At 45.3% G+C, this 25,423-nt stretch overlaps 1 protein-coding gene across 1 annotated transcript in view; it reads right to left on the reverse strand.

Annotated features, from left to right (window-relative positions):
• Window positions 1-25,423, reverse strand: part of dnah2 (dynein, axonemal, heavy chain 2) — a gene marked incomplete at both ends in the record, with an annotated part of 80,538 nt that overhangs the window by 25,757 nt on the left and 29,358 nt on the right. The window contains 11 exons of the mRNA XM_080793160.1: window positions 2,688-2,754; window positions 4,295-4,443; window positions 6,300-6,422; window positions 7,492-7,656; window positions 9,203-9,319; window positions 11,541-11,710; window positions 12,315-12,456; window positions 16,136-16,252; window positions 16,748-16,958; window positions 19,438-19,577; window positions 23,455-23,593. Coding sequence (XP_080649286.1) covers window positions 2,688-2,754; window positions 4,295-4,443; window positions 6,300-6,422; window positions 7,492-7,656; window positions 9,203-9,319; window positions 11,541-11,710; window positions 12,315-12,456; window positions 16,136-16,252; window positions 16,748-16,958; window positions 19,438-19,577; window positions 23,455-23,593 — 1,540 coding nt within the window. The remainder of the gene's footprint in view (window positions 1-2,687; window positions 2,755-4,294; window positions 4,444-6,299; window positions 6,423-7,491; window positions 7,657-9,202; window positions 9,320-11,540; window positions 11,711-12,314; window positions 12,457-16,135; window positions 16,253-16,747; window positions 16,959-19,437; window positions 19,578-23,454; window positions 23,594-25,423) is intronic.

Raw genomic sequence — 25,423 nt, forward strand, 5'->3', positions numbered from 1 at the left:
GCTAGGAGGTAAGGAGTGATGACAGTAGAACAGAGCAGAGGTCTCTCCAGGGCAGATACAAGTACAGACTGCCATTGAAAGGCAGAGTCAACATGACCAGACAAAGGCTACTGAACCGAAGGAGAAATGTCATATCTCCTCCAGCACACCTGAACCTCCCAACATCCTTTTATCTCTGACGGTCGCTGTGGGATGGAAACCTCGTACATCCAAAACCCTTCCTATAATAACATGGAATGAATTCTGTACTGGCCATATAAGGAGCATATATTGGGTGTACAGGGTTTGATGAGGTCAGATCAACATACACAGGTCAGCTCCACACAGTACATGGTAGCGGGGACATTCTCTTGAGTGTACACTCGGTGTACACTACCTGGGCCCTCATCAAACCCTGTACACTGTACAGTACAGGGTTTGATGAGGGCCCATGCAGGTAGGGCCGGGCCTTAATTTTCGGGCCTGTTGAGAATAGCTTCGGGGCAGGCCTGTCTAGAGTTTAAATGGACAGGTGGGCCTGTTGAGAACTCTAGTTTTTGCCGGCTGCCGGGCGCGGCTGCACTAATAACTTTGGGGCAGACCCCGAGTTTAAATGGAGAGACGTTGATATTTGAGGTCAGATGTAGAGTTGCTGGCCAATAGTGATGACATCAGGGTTCTCCATATCTCCATCCCTGATGTCACATGATGTCACGAGACCTGGGCATCATATATGGTGCCTGACACACTGAAAATGCTCGATTCCATAGTTAACTAAAATTGCTCATAATGATGAACTAGGCCTAGGGCATGGGGGAAAACCATACAAAGTTAGAATATATAGAGATACAAGGTTTCTGCCTGACAGCAACAAAATGAGAAAGTAAAGGTCTGTATCTGTCTGTCTGTATGCAAGGTCCCCAGACAGCCAAATAGGCAGCACTTTGAGCAATCGACAGTGCTTTGGAGTGACTTTTTCCAAGGCTGTTATTGAAGAAAACAAACCTCTCCAAAAGGAACACGCATGGAAAACTATCAATTTGGGGAGAGAGAGGAAGAAGAGGCTCTGTCTGTCTGTCTGTCTGTGTCAGACAGACAGACAGACAGACAGACAGACAGAGACAGACAGACAGACAGAGTAAACTTGCTCCTGTACGTTTTCTCTCTCTACAGTATATGCACTCCCTTACTGTGCAGAGGGGGGGCTATATTATAACCTTATCTGATAGGCCGTCAGACTGAATGTCCCCGCATGTCAAGCGGCCTCCCATAACACGGACGCAGCGCAAGGCACTTCTGTTTCTAATGCCCCGTGTTGATAAGCCGCCCTCCAGAAAATCTGGCTTCCATTTTGTTGCCCCGGGGTGGGGAGGTTGAGGTGGGGGGGGCAGGCCACGTACTGTAGACAGTACAAGGGCCTTGCTTGTTTTCACCAGAGACTATATGCGTACGCTAACCTTTTTTATGTGTGTGAAAGGTTAGGGGTTTAAGAGAGCGAACGTAGCAGGCAAACGGCAAATGTTGGAGAAAAAAGAAAAAGCAGTGTGGTTGCACAGTGTTTTGAACCCTGGGCTTTGTGTGAAATTCCATCACGATTAACCACTTAAACTCTACATATTTCGTTGACCGGGGGGTCCCTCAGAGACTCAATCCTTGACCGCCTCCCCCCCCCCCCCCCCCCCCCCCCCCCCAAGGCCCACGCTACACCAAACACTCTTCTACGTTGTGTGCGCTTTTAGATTTGCTGTTTTTGGTGCCAATTTGTAGAATGTTAGAATAAAATAATCAAGAAACGCCTTCCTGACATGTTTGTTATCATTATTCAGCCCTGCGGGGAAAATAAAGTGTTGTTTTCATTATGACGCGTATAGTATAGTATCTGGGCCAGTCTCAGCGTGTCCAATATTCTATTTAAGTGTCTCCAAAATAGGGGGGGGAAAAAAGAGATTGCCGTTACTCTAGAGAATGACCCAGAGAGGATTCCATGAGTGGAGACACAATTTGTTTCATCTTTTCTTTAGTATGTAGTGCATGCATGGTGTTAACACTTAAGAGACAACTGGAATGATACAAAAAGGCAAGCCCCCCCCACCAAAAACATTTAAAAAAAAAAGACAGTAAAACCTCCAAGAATACTCCATGAATACTTAATGAACCGTGATGAAAAAATTGGGGAATATTTAATCATTCACAAATTGTTATGTGATTCACTATTGAGCAGGAGGATGCTATAGCTATATGCACACCAGTGTTAGTAGTGGTGCCAGCTCACGGCAGAAACATCAGAAAAGTTAAGTCTTAAAAGGATAAAAGAATACTTGGCCACACACACTGATTATTTATTAGGACGCAGAGAATGAGAAACCAATGTCACATCAAAGTCCTCACTTTATTTATTTATTTATTCATTGTTTTTCGGGGGGAGACATTTCTTCTGATGTTTAATGTTTTCCAAAGCTAACCAGACCAGTGTTTTGAGCTTGCAGATCTGCTACGTTTGATGCTTTTGGGTAACGCTGTAGTGTGATTAAAATATGGAGATAAGAGTTTTCTGACCGATATCAACGTAATAGTAAATTGGCCAGGTGGACCAATACGGTCCACATTGGGGAACTTGACTTTGTCCTCAATGTGTCACAAAGGACAAAGTCAAGTTCACCTCTTTGTCACATGGGTGACAGACATTACAGGGTGGTTCTGTGTCTTACCCGCTCCGCCTCCATGTTCCTGATCCACTTCAGAGCTTGACCTTGTGGGTCCACCATCAACGGCCATCTATACAGAACCAGAGCAATGAGACAGATCTTTACACCACCAGCAACTCATGAGGAACAATGAGACACCATCTTTACACCACCAGCAACACATGAGGAACAATGAACCACACCATTCCTGCAAACTTTGAAAGCCAATGTTAGCCAATTAGGATGGAATATGAAATATTGGACAGATAAGTCTTGAACACATGACTATAGAGATAGTGTGTAACGATTTGCGGGAATTTTTGGACAGAATCTGGAGGAGTGATTGGCAATCCAGGGAGTGTGCGTGCAAAATTTGGCATCGACTGGGTTTTAACGTTGCCGGAGATTAGCTGGTAACAGACGGACGGACGGACGCACACGGACGGACGGAGTGCAAAGCATATACTCTCCCCCCATGCCTTCAACCTGGTGGAGACAACAATGAAACACACCATCTATACACCCCCACAGCAACACATGAGAAACAATGAAGTGCGTGCGCTCACACACACACACACACACACGCACACAGGCACACACACACACAGAGCGCTGTGCCGTGCCGAGACATGGTCCCGTGATGTGTACTTAACCAACACGTCACTTCTACTGTGTTATATTAACGTCAGGAGTGTCATTTTCTCTGCTCCAGATGCACCGCCTCGTTTGTCACGGCTGCTTTAGCGGCCTCTTCTCGAGCACAGCCAAGTCTCCGTGGGCTGAGGGTGCACGGCAATTATCTTTTATCTATTGTTTGTCGGTGGTCGGAAAGCACGGAAGCTCGTTAATTTAGCGGAAATATATATACACACAGTAGGATAATAGCCAACAAGAGACTACACTACAGCCGGGATTTTCAGTGGGCGAGTATTCAAGAAGACATAATTATTGTTGTTGCCGTTAGGCAGACACCTTGTATCTCCATATTTAAACTGTTTTGGTGGAGGTGGAGGGGGTGCTTTTACTCAAGCACATTTTGAACTTCAAACTTTTACTTGTAACAAACATGTCTATATTACAGTATTGATACGTTTACTTAAGTAAAACAATTCAGTACTTTTTTTACACCACTGTCAATTTTAAAGGATAGAGAGACTAGTGCTATTGCCAAATGTGTTTTTGTCAACTGCTGCACCTAAAGTTGTCCGTAAGCATTTTAGTTCCTCACCCTGTTTGCACTGTATGATATTGTGTTCACTTGTATTGCATCGTTTGTCTATTGTAATAATGCTGTCTCTTGGCCAGGGTCACTCTCGGAAAAGAGATTATAATCTCAATTAGTATTTTAAACTGGTTAAATAAAGGATATGCTGATGATCGACAGCAGACCACTGACAGACTCATGAGTCAAACCAGAATGGAATCAAACCAGGGTATTAAATGACTTTCAATTTATTAGCAGAAACAGACAGGTTCTCTGAAATGCTTTACTTGGATTGTGGAATATGATTTTCATTTGACCGAATTCTTAAGGAGTGCTGCCATGTCAGCTTAAGTGACTTTGAGCTTCTTTGTTTGTAAAGTCTGCTTGTGTGCGTGCGTGCGTGCATGTGTTCGTGCTTGCGTCTGACCGGTTGCAGTGGGTGACGATGATGGCGTTCTCGGTGGAGAAGGCGTCACTCAGCAGGCCCTGTGTGTTCCACTGTCTGACCGCCGCCGCGTCGGACAGGAAGGACGCCAGAGAGAACTGTGGGGAGCACGGCACCTCTAGCTCACGCACCTGGAGAGAGAGAGAGAGAGAGAGAGAGAGAGAGAGAGAGAGAGAGAGAAATAGACAGGAGAGTATGAAAACAGACGACTACAACTAAGACAAAAAATGTTCATCGACTACCTTTTTTCACTGACAAAAACTAAATGGAAACTAGATGAAAACTAAGCTACCGGTATGATTTTAGATTTAGACTAAATATACTGACAATTTCGTCAACAAATAAAAACTAGACTAAAATGTTAGGAAGGGACTAGTGGACAAGAGATCCAGTATTTAAGCAATAAGCCACGAGAGGTCTCAGGTTACCGGGTATTTTACACTGGCTGGGGGCGTAGGCAGACCCGAGGCGCAGCCGAGGGTCTTCTACCCCGCAGCCAGGGTAGATACCCTCACAAAAACATGCAGTAATCCTGGTCTCTAAACTGCCTCCCCCTGGCCAGCCGGGGCGCCTGATGGAGGGGAAAGGAACTGGTTGGAATAACGTGTTCCTTCCACGCGCTACGTCCAACCAGGGAAACTCCCCCCTGTCAGGTGTAAAGGAGCAACTTGGACACTCAGGCATGAAGGGAGCATGAGTTAAGTCCGTTGCTCTCCCCAGGTTGGCGGAGGGTGTGTAGAGCCCAGGATCACAGTAGATGATTGGCACAGGGGTGAAAAATGGGTTACAAAATCGTGGGATAAAAAAAATATAAAAAAAAAAAGAGATTAAAATAAAAAATTGCTGTCAAAAACAACACTGATGACTAATGAGAAAAAACCCCTCCGATATCTGTTGGACGAAGTACAACACATTGTAAGTTTTGTAATAAAATCTACAAAGTAACTAGTAACAAGTTTTCAAATACATGTAGTGGAGTAAAAGTACAATATTTGGATCCAAGATGTAGTGGAGTAGAAGTGAAAGTATTGCAAATGGGAAATACTCAAGTAAAGTACAACTACCTCAAAATTCGACTTAAGTACAACACCACTGGCAACCAGTGGAGCGTTACATGCCTTTCTCATATAGTTGTCTTTTGCTGTCAGGCTGAGCCGTGCGGGCCCTCTGTCATCTATTGTGTTGGTTTTGGGGTGAGATGTTCTCGTTAGCACCCCCTGGGGGCACCACGCAGCCCCATCCCATCCCACCCCTCTACTCTACACGCTCATGTGACGTTTCATCGTTTGTTGTTTTTAATCACTGCTCCTGTGCATTATACAGTAAACCAAACCCCACAGCACACAGCAAGAGGGAGGGACGAGGGAGGGAGAATAAAGGAATAAAGTACTGAAGTCCTGACGTCACTCTCGCTACCCTGGCTCACAGAAGTATTCTTTCTACAGAAATTCCCATCGGGAAATCTTATATTGTGTCATATACAGTACTGTAAGAACTGTGTTCCAATAATAAACAAATCAACCCTGATTGTTTGTGTGTTTACTATGGTGTTGTGATTACCAGTGTTGGGCTAATGTCGTTACTGTGACGGAATAGGCTACTATTTTGGTCAACAGAGTAACCTAACGAGTTGGTTTGCATTTAGAGTAATCAGTTGCTTAGTTACCGTTTCATTTAAAGACGTAGTGAAATGGCATTTTTGGGCATTTTTGTCTGAAACGTAAGCCTGTGTGTTTCTGAACACATCAGAGCGTCGATGGGACTTTAGCTAAATCATCCCTTAGGGCTATGGGACGTTAGCTAAATCCACGCGGAGTCCGTTTGATTAAGTAAGAGACAGAATGGCCAGCTCAGCATGTTTGCTAACGCAGCTAACCAAACAGGTGAATGAAATCAAGATTAATTTGTATTCATGTGGGCCTCATTACGTAATCGCACAGCATATTTATGGACTTTTGATCTGCGTGCGTGCGGTGCGTGCGATCACCTCCTTCATCCAGTGGTCCATCAGCTGCTCTCTGTAGCTGGAGGGGAAGGGTCCGAGGTAGGACAGGAAGGAAGCCGCCAGCAGGCAGTCTCCCACCAGATAACCCATGTGCTGTTCCAGAGCCTGACACACACACACACACACACACACACACACACACACACACACACACACACACACACACACACACACACACACACACACACACACACACACACACACACACACACACACACACACACACACACACACACACACACACACACACACACACACACACACACACACACACACACACACACACACACAAACATTAAAGTCTTTAGCAGTATTTAAAGGAATATTTCCCACCAAAAATATTTGCTTGATTCAGTGTGTTGATAAATAAAACTCATTTTAAGCAATGTTAGATTCATCAAAAACACATGTCCTCGGTTCTGGTGACTCCTAATACAGTATTTTTTTTCCATTAATTTTATTACATTTGTTTTATTGTGGGATAAAAACGGCTTGCAACTAAACACAAAAATCTGCATAACACCAATATCAACCCCCAAATTACAAATCATAACCATAAAAACAAGGGTGTGTGTGTGTGTGTGTGTGTGTGTGTGTGTGTGTGTGTGTGTGTGTGTGTGTGATCATAGTGTGTACGTGCATGGGTGGGTGTATAATGTGAATAATCTAGTATGATTAGATAGTTAATTGATTAGATGGTTAATTGATTAGATGGTGCCAAAAGAATAAGGTCACGAATACAAGCGGCCGAAATGAGTTTTCTTCGACGGGTGGCTGGCATCTCCCTTAGAGAAACAGTAGGGTGAGAACTTCAGTCACACGAGAGAGACTCGGAGTAGAGTCACTGCCTCTCAAGCGTCTCCCTTATAGGGAGGTCCTCGAGGCACGTCCCACCGGGAGGCAGACCAAGGCACAAGGCGTTGGAGGAAACACATTGATTCACTGGCCTTGGAACGTCTCGGGATCCCCCAGGAGGAAGTCACTAATGTTGCTCTGGAGAGGGAAGCCCCTGCGACCCGACTACAGATAAGCGGTGGTTGACTGGCAAGGCTGGTTTTAAGGTTTGCATGTACGATATGTGTGTTCATGCTAATTATTTGTGTGAGTGTGTGTGTGTGTGTGTGTGTGTGTGTGTGTGTGTGTGTGTGTGTGTGTGTGTGTGTGTGCGCCGTACAGCCGCGGCCTCCTCCCAGCGGACTCCCTCGTCAGCCAGGCCAGACACCAGCTGGGCTGCTCTGTCCAGTTTGAGCTCCATGTCGGTGGACTCTGCCTTCAGCTTCTCCTTCATGGACGACTTCTCACTGTACTGGGCCTTCAGCTGCTCCAGCTTCTCCCCTACCTAGACGCACACGCACACACACACACACACACACACACGCACAAACACAGGACTTAAATAGACACAGGCTAACAGGGCACAGGTGAAACCAAAAATACAATCAACACTAGGATAGGCTGGCTGGGGGACTAAAGGCTCATACATAGTCTGGATTTTCGGTGGTTAGGTGACCACCGAACTACAACATGACGTCACGAGCCACAGTGAAGAGCAAACCACCGCCACCGCTCCAGCCCTTCTCTCTGTTTTTACTCACCACCGCTCAACATTATTTCAGCTCACCTCACCACCGAAAATCCAGACTATGAATAGGCCTTAACAGGACACAGGTGGAAACACTGGCACATCACAAAGTATGTTAGACGAGGTAAGTAACGGTAACTATAGCCAGACAGGAAACACTAGGAACAATAGTACATCACAGTACATCATGTCCAGAACCTAGATAAGGACAGTCAAAGTCCACGGTCCAGGGAGCGGACCGTGACAACAAGTGTGCATAAAATATTGGCGTTAGGCTCTGCTACATCTTCTTCCTGCTCGCTCGACTGAAACTACACTTGATGTATGTAATTTACTTTATTTTTGCCAGGCCTTGATTGATTGCGTCATGATGGCAGATTTGACACTGGTTGCATGCTGAAAATAGCCGACGTACAAGCTCACAACGCGTCACAACGGGACAACGTTGTGAGCTTGTAGATTGGCAATTTTCAGCATGCAACACATTACAGACAAACGCACGCACACATAAACACAGGCAAGGTGTGTTCACATTATGCAAAGAACGTGGAAATGCATGCACATAGTGCGCACGCACGGTGACACACACTGTGACACACACTGTGACACACACACACACACACACACACACACACACACACACACACACACACACACACACACACACACACACACACACACACACACACACACACACACACACACACACACACACACACACACAATTAAATATGCATGACCTTTAGAATACTATCATCCATCATCTCACCCACACACTGTAAAGGTGCAGCCATTATTCCCATCCTCATTATGTTTCCGCTGATCATGTGTTTGTTACAGTGTAGTGGGAAGGACCACACAATGTACGGATCATGTGTTTGTTCTACAAAGTTCTACAAAGTAACTAGTAGTTTTAAATAAATGTAGTGGAGTTAAAGTAGCTACAACATTTGCCTCTGAGATGTAGTGGAGTGGAAGTATTGGAAACGTAAAAGTAAAGTATAAATACCTTAAAATTGTACTCAAGTAGGAGTACTTAAGTAAATGACACTTAGTTCATTTACACCACTGGTACTGTAGGTAGATTGCGGTTAGTTATTGGGTCAGTTTGTGCTGGGCCTGGGGCCAGAGAGGCCTGCTTCTCCGCCAGCTGAGCCTGTGTGTGTGTGTGTGTGTGTGTGTGTGTGTGTGTGTGTGTGTGTGTGTGTGTGTGCGTGCGTGGTTACCTGGGTCAGTTTGTGCTGGGCTTGGGGCCAGAGAGTGAGAGCGTGCGTGTGTGCGCGTGTGGTGCGCACGTGGTTACCTGGGTCAGTTTGAGCTGGCCCTGGGCCAGAGAGTTCTGCTTCTCGGCCAGCTGAGCAGTGGCCCCTCGCAGCAAGGCCCGCTTGGGCTCCACCACCCTGAACACGCGCCCATATATCTGCATGGGACACACACACACACACACACACACACACACACACACACACACACACACACATGTGTGAACACTTAATAATCTACTAATCAGTGTAATTCATTACAAAGACATTTTAATAAAATGTGGTTCCTCAAACTTTGTCATGCCAATTATGACCCCCCCCCCATCTGAAATATTATTTTGCCATATGGACCCCCATAATTAAGCAATATTACTTGAGAGGGTGTACTTTAATTACCACAATTAATGCACGCCAGCGCAGAAGATTATTTCCAAAAATATCAGATGTACTTGTAAGCTCGCAGCGCCGGTCAAAGTGGCGTGCTGTGAGCTTGTAATAGCCAAAACAGTGTTTACGATTATTGTGATGATGTATGAACACGTTTAACCGAGGACCCCTTCGGAGACCCCCTCCCCCAAATGATCTCTGGGGGTCTCCGGACCCCACTGAACCAAAATGTTCAGAAATGTGACCAAACTTGACCCACAAGTTGGATTTTTTTTTCATGTCATATGAAAGCAGGGAATCATATAGCTTCAAATTGACATATTGGTTGTTCAGTTTGACCCACCAGTTTTGGCTGATAGAGTAATGTCTTACAAAAAGTAATGTGATGTCTTACAAAAGCAAGTTGAGAAAAGAGGCTTGAAAGGTTCACTTCTCTGGTCTCTTAACATCACACCTAGCTATACATGTTTAAGCATTTCATATTTACATGTCAATTTCAGCTCTGACACTTATTTCAGACATGCTCTATATGCGAGAGAGAGTCTGCCTGTGCTATTAACTCATTTTGGATGAAAATAAATAATACTCTCCTCTCCTGAACACTCTTGCCGCCATGACTATGTCTCTGTATCAAAGAGAGTCTCACATAGTGAAAATAGCTGATCTGCGAGGAACCAAATGTGCGAGGAACCAAACCAAAACTACGTGTTACCCTTATCTAGGACCACTTGTATGTAAGCCATAACGATACAATTCATGTACAGTATGCTGAATGTTTTTGGAAAGTGGTTATGTGGTTGTGTTGTAACAGATGGCATGTTGTTGTCAACTTTCCCAGAATGATACTGTTATTGTGACAATATTATGATAACCACCCTTCCGCCGGAGAAGCTATCCTCCAACATAATTAAAATGTTTCCAAAAAAACTATTTGCTTCTGGTAATAAAATGCCCGGTTTGAAGAGAGAATCAATGGATTCTCATCATCCTTATCCTCATCCAGTGTGCGATTATCTGACACATTCAGCAAAAATTCGAATGACTCAGTGGTTTGTAATGACGGCAAAGATTACCCTCTCTGTTGTGCACTACACACAAAAATATGTTTTCTTATTATTCATTTATTTGGATTAAAATGGCGTTTCATTGAGTGAGACAGCCTGTGAACAAGGTGGAACAGCAGACGTTAAATAGGGGTGGGATGATAATTGTTCTTTGTTTGTTCTTTTATCACAATACAAAACATTTTGATTTAGTTTTAGTCGTGGTCTTTTGATTACAATTCCACTTATATTAGTTTCAGTCATATTTTAGCCATCTGAAATGTTTTAGTTTTAGTCTAGTTTTAGTTCACTAAATACCATAAGATTTTGTCGACTAAAATGAATTTGGACGGTGCCTTGATCGCATCGTAATGCCTGCTTTTACACATGCTGAAAATAGCTGATCTACAAGGCCACAGAATGATGCATACGAGTAGATCGGCTATTTTCAGAGCACAAAGCGCGAGCGCAACCAAACATAAAATGACTTGTCTTTTAGTTCTACTGGATCTCTTCTCCACTAGTCTCTCACTAACATTTTAGTCTGGTTTTTATTTGTTGATTAAATTGCCAATAAATGTAGTCTTAGTTTTGGTCATCACAGATTAGTTCTTGTTTAATTTTTGTTTCGTTTTCATCAGTGAAAAAAGCTAGTTGACGGACATTTTTAGTCATAGCTTTAGTCGACAGAATCAACAGTGCTTTTAGTGGTGAAATCTAAAAAAACTAACAAAGCTAAAAATAAAAATAAAACGCTTAGTTATATGTTTTTTTGTAATGGCTGTAATGGCTTATCTGATGTGAGGGGAACCCTTTACTTATACGTTTTGTGTTCATACCTTCCTTTTTTTTCCCCCTTTTCTTGTTTTGATCTCCTTGCCCCACCACCTCTCTTCTATACCCTCTCTCTTGTTTTAACTGTGATGTGAATAAAGCTGATTGTGCTCACCTCCATGGCTCTGACCCACATGCAGAGGGACTTGGCAGCCAGCGACACTCTGCCGATGATGTCCGGCTGGAAGTCTGACTGGTAGCAGTACTGGGCGATCTTCCTCAGCACCAGGTCCGATATGTTGTCCTTGTCAAAGTGCACCAGGGTGTTGATGAAGTTGCCCTCGCCTGTAGCAGGTCAATGCATTGATTAAAATAAAAAATATTAATACAAATCGATACACACTTAACATGGTTGTATGTATAGCATTTCAGCTGCCCTCTGAGCAGCATTCAAAAGCTGCCCTCAGAGCAGCAAATAAACATTAGATAATTTAAGTTGCCATGAGAGCAGAATTGAGAAAGTGCCCTTAACACAATTGAGTACTTTTTCCACCACTGAAATTACTTGTGTCTTAATTCTACTGGATCTGTTCTACACTAGTCCCCCCCTATAACTTTTAGTCTAGTTTTTATTTGTTGATGGATGCCACTATATTTAGTCTTAGTTCTCGTCATCATAGCCTAGTTATTATTTCGTTTTCGTCAGTGAAAAAATGGTAGTCCACGAACGTTTCTCGTCATAGTTTTAAGGTCTATTCATACTCCAGTTTTAGATGATGATAAGGTGGTAGTAAAAACAGAGAGATGTGATGGGGTGAGCGCCGCGGTCAGTTGCTTATCACTGTGTCGGTGGTCACTTATCACCAAAAACTACTATGAGTATGAATAGGCCTTTAGTCGACACATTCAACACTGCATCCGTCCACCCGTCCCTCCGTCCATCTCTCACCAAGCTGCCTCTTGGCCTCGGCCCAGGTGGGCTCCTTGCCCAGGAGGGTCATCACGGCCATCATCACAGTCTCTACCGCCGTGGGCGGACGCCCGTACGACTTGATCTCTGTCAGGTCCTTCTTGTTCAGAGACTCCAGGGCCTGTGGGGGGGTAGAATATTTTTTTCATTGAGACCTGAGACCAGAATCTACAAAGTGTCTTCTAAGTCATGTTTCTATATCATTCTATCAACTATTTAATGTCAAGGAAAAATGATAATGTAACTAGCCACTGACCCCTATCTGAAAATATGTTTAATATAATATAATAATATGTATATCTGCTGTTTTTCAATAGCTGAAGTATAAAATAATGGTTAAAAGCTATAAGAAAGAGCACTCCACAGCAACAGTCTGCAATCAGCTGATGAGGCTACAAGAGCCAGGCAGCCAGACATAGGTTCTCAGTTACTGTGTGCGTTACTGTGTTACTATACTGTGGTAAATGGTGCATTTACTGTATATAGCGCCGTTATCCAAGGTGCTTTACAGAGATTGTGCATTACATTCACACCACTCACACACACATTCACACAACGATGCCGGAGGAAACCATGCACGGCACCAACCTGCACATCGGGAGAAATTAGGGGTTCAGAGTCTTGCTCAAGGACACTTCGACACCGACTCTGGGGGTCGGGAGCCCGGGTTCGAACTGGGAACCTTGCGGTTCCCATCCGGTCACTCTACCCCTGAGCCACTGCCCCCCACCCCAGGCCCACTGTGCCTTATTCTCCCCTCTGTGAACCTGCCACTGAGCCTCCTTCTCCTCTCCTCTACAGTGCGTCCGGGACCTGAGCTCTGTGGAGCAGCTTACGGACCCCTGGTCTCTCTTTGTCCCCCCCGGTGTTTGAGAATAAAAGTTCCGCCCAGGGTGGGCTTTAACTATGCTTCGCCTCTCTGGAAGGCAGAGCTGCCAACTCTCACTCCACTCCAGGCTCAGGGACAACTTGGAGTATCACGGCCGCCTGCAGTCGGAAGCATCCGTCGCCGTTTCAACCATACAGCACGTTTAGCCGCTGGGAAGCCCTCTCACGCTAACGGTCAGCGCGAGAGGCCTTCCCAGCATCACGCTGCTGTCAGGCCATCTTCCTCAGCCCCCCCGCCAGTCTCACTCGGCCCGAGCAAGTTCCATCTGCCTTTTCCGGTCCCACTGAGGAGGACGCCATGCAACTGGGCCGAATCATCCATGAGACTTCCAGGGGTCGCTTTTACTCCGGCTGAGCGTGAGCACCGCGGACTACACAGACTTGTGCCAACTCAGCGCATACTGTCCCTCCTGTCCCATTCTGCACCCAAAAGGTGTCCTCTTCCCGGCCACCAGGGGGCGTAGTTTCATCTACCCTGGGTTTTCTGGTGAGCTGCCTCAATATTTCTTCCTAGCCATGTGTTGCCAGATTCCCTGTCACTCTCGTCTGGCAGGGACAGACAGTCACCATTCCAGCTTCTGTCGACTCCAGGGCCGATGAGAGCTTCATTGACCTCCAGTATGCTCAGAAGGTGGGCCTCCCTGTGTCTGCTTGGAGAGTTCCGTTACACCACTGAACAACATTACTTCCCAGCTGGCTGAAGCCAGGCAAACACATGCCACACAGCAGATGTACAAAGTCTTAATTGATCAAGCATCAATCAAACATGGGAATTGGAGGCAATTAGACAGACACAGGCTGCACATAAAAACCCAGAGAAAGAGACAAAGACGCATCCTGGAGGGTCTCGAGTTGACGTGACACAGACAGTAGCCCAATCTCAAAACTTCAAAGTGGAACATGATGGGGGTTTCCCCCCCCCCCCCCCCTCCCCGATTTAGTTGTTGTTAGGCCCAATAATTCCTCTCCACACATATTTCAGTGTTGCGGTCACTGCTGTCGCATCCTATTCCTACTGACTCCGCTGCCCGCGAGGAGCCCCCACCGGAACGACGCAGTGCCTTCGCCCAACTCCTCCCGCCAAACACTCCACTCCGCGCCAGTGGTGGAAAGTAGCCTAACTAAGTACATTTACTTAACCCATTCTGACCTGAGATCAGATTCATACGAGGTTTCCACTGGAACACACACTGGTCTGATTAACCCATTCTGACCTGAGATCAGATTTAAAAAATGTCAGTCGTTCTTCGATTTTTCAAAAATAGCAGACCTACAAGCTCGTAGCGCGCCACTCGGTGGCGCGCTATGAGCTTGTAGATCTGCTATTTTTCAATAGCTAAAGCATGACATGATGCTAACACCAAAATGGGTTCCCGGTCAGAAAGGGCTAACTAAGTACATTTACTCAAGTAAATAGTACTTTGTAGATTCTGGTTATTATGACAAAACATACTTCAGCCCTGTATAGATTTCAGCCATTTGAAAATAGCCGATCTACAAGCTCACAATGCAAATAGGCTACATAATATCAAGTGCTTTGAGAACGACTGAAATTAAGCTAATGCGGCAGAATTTAAAAGAAATGATGGCGCTATAGTGTCAAGCAGATTGGGCAGATGTTACTCTGAATAGCCCCGCCTTCCATTACCCACCCCCCAACACCGGGAGGCATAATCTTCCGTTACTTCCTCGTCACATCTGACCTCTCTCTAGAAGCGTTAATATTCTAAACAAGATGATTGGTTAAGTCAGAAATGAGCACAGAACATTGTTGTTTTGATCAAAACCAGGGAGATTTAGATATCATACTATATAGTTAACCAAATATCTGAATGTGTGTCAGAAACACTGCGGTAGCTCCTCACTGCCTGCACCAATCGCTCCCACTTTTCACAGGCATTGACCATAATAATATGGAGGTCTTAACGAAGCACTTTTTACAATTTAACAAATGAAAAATTAATAATGGTTTTTTTAGTGAATTCAAAATGCGAAAACGCACCCACCGGCCACAACGGGTAAGGGCTAGTTGAGTAAAGAAACAGTTTAGTCGGGCCATAAATATTAAATAAGGAAGCTCAGCCTCCGTAGCCATGACGGGAACAGAACATTTTCAAAACTTACGACCAATTGTACACCCAAAGCGAGAGCTGTGTCCGTGTGCTCGGGAGTAAGTCGGATTCGTTTCCGGTGGGGTTTGGCCTTCGCCTGTCACCTGTCACCTATCCTGTTTGTGATTTTCATGGACAGGATCTCGAGGCGTAGTCGTGGCAGAGAGGGTATTCGGCTCAGTGACCTAAGGGTTGAATCACTGCTTTTTGCAGATGATGTGGTCCTGATGGCACCATTGGTCCAAGACCTTCAGCTCTCACTGGACCGGTTCGCAGCCGAGTGTACGGCGGCTGGGATGAGAATCAGCGTCTCCAAATCTGAGGCCATGGTTCTCGGCAGGAAACCGGTGGATTGTGCAGTCCGGGTAGGGAATGAGGCATTACCCCAGGTGAAGGAGTTCAAGTATCTCGGGGTCTTGTTCACGAGTGAGGGGAATCGGAGCGGCAGGGGCGGTATTGCAGTCGCTGTACCGCACTGTTGTGACGAAACAGTTGAGCCAGAAGGCAAAGCTCTCTGTCTACCGAGCAATCTTCGTTCCTACTCTCACCTATGGTCATGAAGTGTGGATCATGACCGAAAGAATAAGATCACAAATACAAGCGGCCAAAATGAGTTTTCTTCGGTGGCTGGCATCTCCCTTGGAGATAGGGTGAGAAGTTCAGTCACACGAGAGAGACTCGGAGTAGAACCGCTGCTCCTTCACCTGGAAAGGAGTCAGCTGAGATGGTTCGGGCATCTGGTTAGGATGCCTTTCGGGGCGCATACAGTCATAGTTTTGACTCTTTAGTGACACACCACACCTTCATGGCTTCCTCCAGTGCGGGGAGCGCCACCTCCAGGTCACGCTGGGCGTTGTCAGCCATCGTCTTACACTTCACCTCCTCCGCCGCGATCTTCTCGCTGTGGGCGCTCACCACCTACACACACACACACACACACACACACACACACACACACACACACACACACACATGATTCATGTCATTCAGAGCATACAGATATTTCAGATATTCTTTTGTTGCTTTCCCCTTTGATGCATGGTGACATGCAGTAAAGGCCGTCGGGATCGGGAGTCGAACCCGCGGCACACTGCCATACTGGATTGCCAGACAAGGTGCCCATAGACGGCTACACCAGCCGCCCGTTCCAATGTTGGTCTAATTTTAGTCGACTAATTACCATACGATTATTCAAACCCTTAGATCTCCATATATGGAGCTGACGTGTGCTGACATTCCTTCTGTTGATCCCTCCTCTTCGATGTCTCCCTTTTGACTGATACCTGTCCATTTAAAGTCATCTGCCCCAAAGTTATTAGTGCAGCCGTGCCCGGCAGCCGTCGAAAACCAGAGTTATGCCCAGACGGATGTGTGCACGCTTCTCGCCCTCAGGCTGTCTTAGTGGTTCGTTACCTTCTGCTGTTCGTCCGCCTCCTTCTTCTGCGTGACGATGACGTCCAGGTACTCGTCACACTGCTTCTGGAAGTCGGCCATGTTCTTCTTGGCGGCGGTCAGCTGCAGGGACATGGCCTCCACCTTGGAGCGCGTGTCGTCTATCTTCAGCAGGCCCGTGCGGAGCTTGTCCACCTGCTCTCCCAGCTCACTGTGCTTCTCTGACAGCAGCCTGCATGGGTGGACAAAATACAGCTCACTGTGCTTCTCTGAAAGCAGCCTGCATGGGTGGACAAACACAGCTCACTGTGCTTCTCTGACAGCAGCCTGCATGGGTGGACAAACACAGCTCACTGTGCTACTCTGAAAGCAGCCTGCATGGGTGGACAAACACAGCTCACTGTGCTTCTCTGAAAGCAGCCTGCATGGGTGGACAAACACAGCTCACTGTGCTTCTCTGAAAGCAGCCTGCATGGGTGGACAGACACAGCTCACTGTGCTTCTCTGAAAGCAGCCTGCATGGGTGGACAGACACAGCTCACTGTGCTACTCTGAAAGCAGCCTGCATGGGTGGACAGACACAGCTCACTGTGCTTCTCTGAAAGCAGCCTGCATGGGTGGACAAACACAGCTCACTGTGCTACTCTGAAAGCAGCCTGCATGGGTGGACAGACACAGCTCACTGTGCTTCTCTGAAAGCAGCCTGCATGGGTGGACAAACACAGCTCACTGTGCTACTCTGAAAGCAGCCTGCATGGGTGGACAAACACAGCTCACTGTGCTACTCTGAAAGCAGCCTGCATGGGTGGACAAACACAGCTCACTGTGCTACTCTGAAAGCAGCCTGCATGGGTGGACAAACACAGCTCACTGTGCTACTCTGAAAGCAGCCTGCATGGGTGGACAAACACAGCTCACTGTGCTACTCTGACAGCAGCCTGCATGGGTGGACAAAACACAGCTCACTGTGCTACTCTGAAAGCAGCCTGCATGGGTGGACAAAACACAGCTCACTGTGCTACTCTGACAGCAGCCTGCATGGGTGGACACGCCGTACGAGTGTTTGGACATCGTCGCCACCACAGCAACAGTATGCACCGATGTCCTCTGTGTACATGTGTCTGTCTATATGTATTTAAATGGAAAATGGCAGTCGTGGAAAGTAACCAACTAAAGTAAGCCTTGCCGAGCCATGAGGCCCATAGGGCAGGAGCCTATCTCCTGTTTCTGTAGCGTGAGGCAGCTTGATGTACAAGTAAACCCCCTTCCAACCCTTGATGCTGAGTGCCAAGCAGGGAGGCACTGGATCAAACTCCCAGTCTCAGGGCGAACACTCAAACCACAAGGCCACTGAGCCGGTCTTGTGGTTTGAGGCTAACTAAGGCTGAAGTTTAAAAAAATCGGTGCATTTTAATTTACTACACTTTGTCGTATAGCTGATCTACTAAGCATAAGGCCGTACATGAAAGAAAAAATATATATATTCGCTATTTTAGAAAAAAAATAGAGCGTGGAACGGATTATTATTTTTTTACTAATTTTTTATCCCACAATTTTGTAACCCAATTTTCTTTTCACCCAGTGCCAATTATCTAATGTAATCCTGGGCGCTACACTTCCTCTGCCAACCTGGGGGGACAGCGGACTGACTCATGCCTCCTTCTATGCATGAGGAGTCCAAGCTGCTTCTTTTCAGCTGACAGAGGGGAATTTCCCCGGCCGGACGTAGCGCGTGGAAGGGACACGTTATTCCGACCAGTTCCTTTCCCCTCCATCAGGCGCCCCGGCTGGCCAGGGGGAGGTAGTTTTAGAGACCAGGATTACGGCATGTTTTTGTGAGGGTATCTACCCTAGGAACGGATTATTATGATTATGATGCGTTTGTTCATGTACCATTCCTGTTCAAGAGAAGTCGACAATTCCCCAAGCACCTTTGAAATTTTAATTAGACCAAATGTTCATATTTAGCGGGGCCGGTGGCCATTTTTATTTGGGCCTGGAGAACAGACACGGGAGGTGCAGAAACAGCAGGGATTTAATCACGTTGGGGGTGAGAGAGAGAGAGACCGTCAGCCAGCCAGCGCGAGGGAGGGGCATTATGCTCATTATTACTTTCACACGACTCTCTAGCAGATGAGAGAGATCTCAGAAATCAAAGTCAAAGTCCAGAACAAAGTCCAGCGCACGTTTTCAGCCAAGCCTGCATACTGATTTTTAGCCATTAATTAATTTTGGCTTGGCTCACATTATAGTCTCTGTGTTCTGTGTTGTGCACAGTACAAATGTCTGGCCCTGGTTTACATACAGACTACAGTATGTGTGGTTGTAGGTAGTGGTGTAAAGTATCTATAGGAACTCTAACTAAGTACTCTAAGAACACATTTGAAGTGCTTTTGCTTTATTGAGTACCGGTATTTCCATGATGATTAATTGCCTTTATTTGACGTAGAATAATGCCAATGGCGCCAAGTGGGTTAAGCAAAACATTTGAGTCCGCTGCAGGCGAGTCACTCATTGATAACCTTCAACCTTCCAACCTTCAAAAAAGAAAACAGACTGGCCTCTAATTAGCTAGTTTCCAAAGAGAAATACTGTTTTTCTCTCCGCCTTCTGATTGTTATAATCTATTATTAGGCCAGAATTACCAGGGGGCGAATTTTATATATATATAAAAAAATAAAACCACTGCTTTCCACAGTGAGGATGATCACCTGCTGTATCCAGACACCAGCTCCAGGTAGTGGGCGGGGGTGACGTAGTTGTGTCTCCTCAGCTCCAGGCTCATCCTCTGGGTGGAGTGGACCACCGACTGGTGCACCGTCACACACACGGCCAACACCTTGGTCAGGATCTGCAGCACGTGTGCACACACACGGACGCACACAGGCACACGCACACGCAATTATAAAAAATGAATAAAATAAATCAGTAATCATTCATTTAATAAAACAATGGATTCAAAATCTATCGGGCATGTTGGTATAGGCAAAATGATTCAGCAGTTAAAAAGGTCCATTTGCAAGATTTTGCTATTTTAATCATATAAATGAGGATATAAACAAGGAAATAAGTGGTTACGTGATTGGTTGACGTGTGTATATATAATTTCGCTTCTCGATAATTCAAATAATGGGAAAAGTAATCTACAGAATAATTGATAGGATAATAATAACAGCCGCAGTCCTATTTCCATACAGAGTAGACACATACGGGTCAATGTGGTTCTTAAGGATCAGTCATTTAGCTGCCTGGGGACAGCCTGGAATTTAATCTACATTCACTTCAGCGCCAGGAGTTAACCCATTCTGGGTGGGAACCCCTTTTGGTGCTAAAGCATTATGTTATGCTTTAGCTATTGAAAAATAGCAGATCTACAAGCTCATAGCGCGCCACCGAGTGGCGCACTACGAGCTTGTAGGTCTGCTATTTTTGAAAAATCGTGAAAATATTTATTTCAGAAAACTGGTGGATTTAGAAGAAATCTTTTTAAATTTCGAGGTCAGGCCAAAATGGGTTAATGAAGGGCGTTAGATAAGGAGGTATCATCCAGGCGGCTAGACGCATATACGATTATGCCAAAAGGGAATTGTCGAGTCAATGGGGTTATAGTCATCACTTATTCTCCACCGCACAATTATGCCACCTGCCGAAATAAACAGATGCACAAGTGAAAGACACCGGGATGTACTTATACTAATGCATAAATGACATAGTATCGCCTTGCAAATAAAACTCTTTCACTCATGATGGTGTTGCAGGGAGATTATTACGCCACTTAACTTTGAAGGGACGGACACCCCCCTGGCCGACCGTTTCTAAGTTGCTTGATTTAAAGGAGCATTCATTGATTTGGAGAAAAGAAACAGTGCGCCCGATAACAAGATAACAGGCCAACAGCACGCGCACCAAGGCCCGCCCAGCTCGATTCTGATTGGAGGAAGGCCTGCTCTATCCTGATTGGATGAAGGCTTTCTCACCCACCACCAAAACGGTAACCGAAACTAGGGTTTTTTGACCCCTGCGGTTCACTGGGGATAGGGAGGAACTAATTATAATGGTCAGCACACTGAATTAAGTGAAATCACTGAATATACCTTTAACTAATTCGCCGCTATCGCTCCCATCTAGCGGCTGGATTCGTACTTGAGAATGTCAACGGAGAACCATCTAATTCACCTTTAGCTAAGCCCCGCCCTCTCCCACCTGGACACTTTCCAGCCGGGCTCGTTCATTCCAATGTAAATATCATGGATTTTTACACTGGTTCATTTTTTGGAACCAGACCTTCAAAATCTCTTCCAAATCCGTCAACAAGGCCTGCCATATGCACTGGAACAATATGTGCGTGACATTTCTTTTTTAACCCATTCTGACCGGGAACCCATTTTGGTGTTCAGCATCATGTTATGCTTTAGCTATTGAAAAATAGCAGATCTACAAGCTCATAGCGCGCCACCGAGTGGCGCGATACGAGCTTGTAGGTCTGCTATTTTTGAAAAATTCGAAGAACGACTGACATTTTTAGAATCTGATCTCAGGTCAGAATGGGTTAATCAGACCAGTGTGTGTCCCGTGGAAACCTCGTATGAATCTGATCTCAGGTCAGAATGGGTTAAAACAATGTGTTATCATATTGGAAAACCTTTGGCGGAGAGTTTTCTCAGTCTAACCCATGTTATGCTTAGCTGTGATTGGACCATAGCAGTTTTGGGAGGGGCTTAGCTATAGTTCAATTTCAGAAGCAGTTTACTCTGAAACGGAAGACCGGGAGTGCAAAACGTAACGGGATACGTATCCCGGGCATGTTATTTAATTCACCCACATCATAAACGCTTTAGTTCGAGCCTCAAATAAAGCTTGTTTTGCTCAAAAACGCAGCATGGAAAAATAATCCGAGATGAATGTATTCTAAAGAAATCCGTTCCCATAGGAACGCGCCAACTTTTCACATTTTCCCCTGATTTCACTTTTTTCCCCGTTTACTTCCGTCGCACGGCAACCGGAGCAATACAAACGGTTGCAGAACAAGCTAGGCTATGAAGCGTAATCAATAAATATTTTTAAAAAGATGTCGAAAGACGACTCGCCGCAGAGGGCAAAAGGATCAAAAGACGATCTAGGCAGAAAATTAATTATTCCATTTACGCATTTCATGGATTCCATGCATGGACTTAATTACATTAAATCAAATGAAAATGATGCTCATCCGACTCTCCGCATTCATCAGAAGGACAGAATTAGAACCAGACTGCTTTCAATGAGTTTAGAAAAATCATTGAACTTACAGTATAAATTTGTAAATCTACAAAGTAACTAGTAACTAAAGTTTGCTTATATGTAATTTAACCACATTAACCTGCATGGCTTCCTAATTTATTAGACGGAAAAACCTTCCAGTATACAAAATATTGTTAAACCAAATTGTGAAAATACAATGGCATCACAAGGTTGTCGAACAAACTACGGACTGAGGGCTTGAGTTATTTTTACTTGGTATATGGGTCCATTCTCCATGGGTCCATTTTGAGGTGATGTGAGGTGACGCATGAGTGCTCTTCAATGAATCCCAAATCCACGTTCCACAAATATGTTCCCATAATCAATTTACGAGGTGTTGAGCGAGGTCAATATGTTCGTATTGACCTCGCTCAACAAATGCAATGTGAAGTGCAGTTTGTGACTCGCATTCGAAACCGCATGAAGTGCCCCGCGTACAAGGCTGTTAACACAACAACAACAACAACTAAACGGAACATGTTTTTGTGGGTTTCTTTCAACAAAGTTCTTTATTAGGAATTATAGGAGACCAAGAAAAAAAAAGAAACAGCCATATGGCTATACAGACAGAACGCTATAGAGGAGCATTGAGAGCGCACGACCCCGGCTGTAAAAAGGTCTATCAAACCTAATGTGAAAGCAGCTCTGGAGTGGCTTCCAGATGTAATTAAAGTCCTGCTCACTGGACACGAAAATGAAAAGGTCTCCGGCGTGGAAAAGCATGGGTGAAAAAAATAAAAGAGAGAGCGAGAGAGAGAGAGAGAGAGAGAGAGAGAGAGAGAGAGAGAGAGAGAAGCACCGTGTCCCAATTGCACCGCTTCAGGTCGGTTCAGGTTGGTGAGACCTAGCTGGGCAGTGTGATGCTTTAAAGAGAAAAGCTACTTTCCCATTCAAAGGCCTCTGCACTGATGAGACAGCTAGCCTTGGGTCTTTGCCGGGCCAGCTGGTTTACATAAAGCCTCTCAAAGGCCGCGGTACGGTACGTTAAAGGGGGCGATTTGGGGGCACCGGTTGGACAGTGACTAAATGCATTTACCAGAGTAGCCAACCTGTACTTATGTACATTTTAAGTCCAGTTTTTTGCGAGCTTGGGATTCTTATTGGGACCTAAACATAACCAGTGACCACATCATGAATTAAGGCCCATTTCAAATATAGGGGAAATAGGCAACCTACAAGCTCACAACGGCTGCAGATCGGCTATTTTCACTATTTTGGAAGCCCTGGGAAATTTTCTGAAATGTTCTAAAATGTCAATACACAAAATACGACTAAGGAATGTGCTTCGTAATTTGTACTTTTGAGGACTTGAAAAGGCAGCCGGTTAAATTTAGCCAGGAGACATATTTGGCTGCATCACAGTGTTCAAGGCCTCGGACTAAACTGTCTCTCGCAATAAACTGTGTGTGCGTGCGTGCGTGCGTGCGTGCGTGCGTGCGTGCGTGACTCACCCCCTCCGTGGCTCCCAGGGCCTGGTGGTGCTGGTGGAGGTGTCTGTGGGCCACCTCCAGCAGAGCGTCCCCGGGCCAGTCACAGAACCAGTCCATGGTGGTGCAGTGGACCAGGGCAGGGTACTGACGGACACGGGTCCTGTTGTTGGCACACACACACACACACACACAGCAGGCACATCGTACATTACATTCAGAACACACACACACAGCAGGCACACCGTACATTACATTAAGAACCCGTCCACAGATAGTGCTTACATAGAAATTATTCTTCTTCCTGCTCCTTTTCGTCATGGATGTATCAGATAGGTATGAAAGACAAATGAATTATGTAAGACATATGAATTGTTATCTATTATGATTTGTACTGTATTGTGATACACCATGTGCGAAATAAAAATGAAATGAAATGAAATGAATGAAATGAAGAAAGCGTCCGATATTGAGAAGGTTCTGCTAATTGAAAAACATATAGTACCGTTATGGTCTATTTCTTGTGTATTTATTTCCAGAAATGTATCATCAATATCATCTTTTTTAATTGTGAAGATATGTGTGCAAGTATTTGAATGTAATACAGCATATATTTTAACCCATTCTGACCTGGCACCCATTTTGGTGTTAGCATCATGTTATGCTTTACCTATTGAAAAATAGCAGATCTACAAGCTCATATCGCGCCACCGAGTGGCGCGATACGAGCTTGTAGGTCTGCTATTTTTGAAAAATTCGAAGAACGACTGACATTTTTAGAATCTGATCTCAGGTCAGAATGGGTTAATCAGACCAGTGTGTGTCCAGTGGAAACCTCGTAAGAAATCTGATCTCAGGTCAGAATGGGTTAAACTCTTTGGGAGTCCTTGACATGAAAAAGTTTGAGAACCAGTGGAATAGACTATCACTCGTTTCAAAATGTTACATACGGAGTCGGACCTTGTGTTGTTTAACCCATTCTGACCTGAGATCAGATTCATACGAGGTTTCCACGGGACACACACTGGTCTGATGAACCCATTCTGACCTGAGATCAGATTCTAAAAATGTCAGTCGTTCTTCGAATTTTTCAAAAATAGCAGACCTACAAGCTCGTATCGCGCCACTCGGTGGCGCGATATGAGCTTGTAGATCTGCTATTTTTCAATACATAAAGCGTAACATGATGCTAACACCAAAATGGGTGCCCGGTCAGAATGGGTTAAAATGAGTGCCCCCACCATACATTGACTAAATAGGCCTTATTAAATGTTTTAACTGTTCCTCATTTAGCTGAGCGCTTTGGCCCTGGAACCCCCCTCAATGACCCGTGACGGTCCCCGGACCCCCAGTTTGAGAACCACTAGCCATTACGCAGCGGGGGAGACAAACACCTCTTTAACTAAATCCAATTTAAATGTGGCACCTCTAACAAAAGACAGACTCCGTCTGGGGCAGTGAGCTGACATGACACTGTGGCTTATTATTGGCCGCGGTGCCGAGAGACATGCTAACAACTAGCCGAGCTGGCGCTCACTAGTGGAGCAATTACTGTACTTAAAGCAAGACCACTTTTTTCTTACCTTATTATGGGCAAACTAGTCCATTCCATGAGTTATTTCGCTCCGTTGTGGTGTTTATTAGCAATTTAAGAAATTAAAATAGTCGCTCATTGACTTCCATTGTGAACGGGGAAACAGCTCTCAAAGTCACTCTTTTAGCACATAAACGAACGCAACAAAAGCTGATTCTGACAGTTTATCACATCAGGAGAACGCATGCGGTTTTATTTCCGTCTTTTAAGATAGATTCATAAAGTTACTATTCTGGTTGGAGGTATACTGAAGCAGTACTGCAGCGTTCCCAACTCTCGCGGGGACGTCTTGCGAGGTTTCGTTTGTAAACAAGTCTCCACGCTGTTTGAGATGCACCCTCGCAGTATAGCAGTCCCACACACAGACACTTCTTCTAAAGTGTCCTCTAAAGTGTCTCC

This window comes from Protomyctophum bolini (genome assembly GCF_963924005.1).
Source record: "Protomyctophum bolini genome assembly, chromosome: 20".
NCBI classification, from domain to species: Eukaryota; Metazoa; Chordata; class Actinopteri; order Myctophiformes; family Myctophidae; genus Protomyctophum; species Protomyctophum bolini.